This window comes from Pteropus vampyrus, unplaced genomic scaffold (assembly GCF_000151845.1).
Source record: "Pteropus vampyrus isolate Shadow unplaced genomic scaffold, Pvam_2.0 Scaffold167, whole genome shotgun sequence".
Taxonomy (NCBI): domain Eukaryota; kingdom Metazoa; phylum Chordata; class Mammalia; order Chiroptera; family Pteropodidae; genus Pteropus; species Pteropus vampyrus.
The window spans coordinates 441,268-443,546 of NW_011888948.1; the positions used below are offsets into that span (position 1 = coordinate 441,268).

Here is a 2,279-nt window from a genome sequence, read left to right on the forward strand (position 1 = left end):
AGGAATATTTAAGTAAACTAGAGTAAATATACCCAATGATAAACTACGATGCCAATAAAATTATGATGGTTCTAAAAATGACACATAACAACAATGAATTAGTGTTCGATCATGGTATAGCATTAAGTGATAAAATCAGGATATCAATTTTGTATACAATGTGAACACAGTTGTAGAAAAAAAACCTTCAAACATGTGCACAGGAAAATAAAATGTACTAAAATCTTCACAATATTTAGGTTAGGAGTATGAGATTACAGATTAGTTCTCTTCTACCTACCCTACTTAAAAAAAAAAAAATCTATTGTCTAAAGTTTCTAGGAGGCAATTTTGTTACTCTTGTATCAAAGAAAAAATATCAGAAAGAAAAAGCAGGTATTATAGGGGCTAGTTTTCTTCCACAGCAAAATGCATTCACAAAAATATTTCTGAATAAGTAATAAAAGTGAGTAGCACCCAAGCGTTTCTTCACTGCTTTATTTAACATTCAAAGAAACACTTAAGGCAGAAAGCAAAGCATTCAAATTCTGATGCTTGGGGTTTGGGTTCTAACTCAATCACTGATTATTTTTGTTACTTTTGGGAAACGGTATCCACCTATTTTCTTGGTAAAAAAAAAATTAGATATGGATTAGTTAGCATTCAGTAAAATAACTCTAAACTTTCATCTAAGTCATACAAAACCAAAAGACTGCCTATTTAATTTTTTTTCTCAAATATAAAGGAGAGTAAAAAGTAGAGAGTTTGCCATTTGGAACTGAAAAACAAATGCTCACATTGTTTCTGCAGAATACACTTTACCTTAAAGACATGGAAGGCTTCAAACTGAATGTTGGGACTTTTATCTCGAAGCAGGTTCATCATCAGTTTGAGGTTCTCTGGCTTGCTGATGTACTTTGTCATAATGGCAAAGTTATGTCGGTCCAGGATCAGTTCACCTAGCAGCTACAGAAAACACACACACACACAAAATCAAAGCTATAATCTGTTTCAGAGCCATCTTATTCAAAATATATCTCACTTCTCCCTGAAAAACAAAATATAAATGTGAGTTAAGAATGCTGACATGAGAAAATTAAAAAAAAAAAATGTTGACATGAAAAAAATTGAGAGTCCTTTAGTGTATCTTAAAGCACAGGCATGAAAGCAGTAGATATTATCAAGTTATTTTAAGCTTTTCACACAGTTTTGCTAAAGTCCATGCTTAATGCATTTCTGAATCTTTTTAAAGCCAATCATTGCTGCAGCTTTAAAAAGCTCTCTCTCATCAAGAGCTAGCCAGAAATAAATTTATTATTTTCATCGCTTATTTTAATTACCTTGCTTTCCAGTAATGTATTACTCCTTAGGGAGTGAGGTAGGAGAAGAATAACAAAATTGACTCTACGGTGACATCTCTCTTTCCTAAATAAATGTACTCTCATAGCTTACTGGAAATAAATAGGTTATTACCTTTTACCTAATGTTTATTACAAAACTTGATATACAGACAGAAAAAAAAACATTGACCCTGAATCCATATGAAGTTTAACACACACAGCAAGTTTTTATAAAAAAGCAAAACATTTTCTGATGACAAATAGTTTCCAAAATGCAGGATTACTCCATGTTATGAACTGAATGTTTGTGTCCCCCCAAAATCTGTATGTTGAAATCTTAGTCCCCAATACGATGGTATTAGGAGGTGGGCCTTTGGGAGGTTAGGATACAGGGTGGGGGCGCATGAATGGACTGATGCTCTTATAAAAGAGACTCCAGAGCTCTCTCACAGCTGACACCTTGGTCCTGGATTTCTCAGTCTCCAGAACTACAAGAAATAAATATTTGTTGTTTAAGCCCCTCAGTCTATGGTATTATTGTTATAACAGCCAGGACAGACTAAGACATTTTAACACAAAATAAAAATACTCAAAGTGAGAAGAGTTGAAGAACCTGTGGCAGCGCAGCTGAATGTACTACTGCTCTACCTTATAAGCTTTTACTGTCACGGCAGGGGTAGCAATTCCTAAAGCTTCAGCAACCAGGTAGTGGACATGTACCCTTAACATAATTCTATATGTGATATAGTTACTTTCCAATTATCCTACTTACTGGAATTTTTCTGGATGCCCCCAGATAGTAATACATTGTATAGGTGGTTATAAAAGTTCTAGATGGGAGGAGAAAGCGCATGAAACTGAGAGCTAGCTGAATCTAGCAACAGAATCCCACAGGCGTGGGTGTATACATGTGTTGTGTGTGTCTGGCTGTCTGGCTGCCAGAAAACGACAACCTTGCTT

The 2,279-nt window shown here is 34.8% G+C and overlaps 1 protein-coding gene across 3 annotated transcripts in view; it reads right to left on the minus strand.

Annotated features, from left to right (window-relative positions):
* CAB39L (calcium binding protein 39 like) overlaps positions 1-2,279 on the minus strand; it is a 144,259-nt gene that overhangs the window by 13,757 nt on the left and 128,223 nt on the right. For all 3 annotated transcript variants that reach the window (XR_002782820.1, XM_023536705.1, XM_023536704.1), the window contains one exon: positions 802-945. Coding sequence is in view for 2 of the 3 variants with exons in the window: in XM_023536705.1 (XP_023392473.1) it covers positions 802-945 (144 nt within the window). In the remaining variant the exon portion in view is untranslated. The remainder of the gene's footprint in view (positions 1-801; positions 946-2,279) is intronic.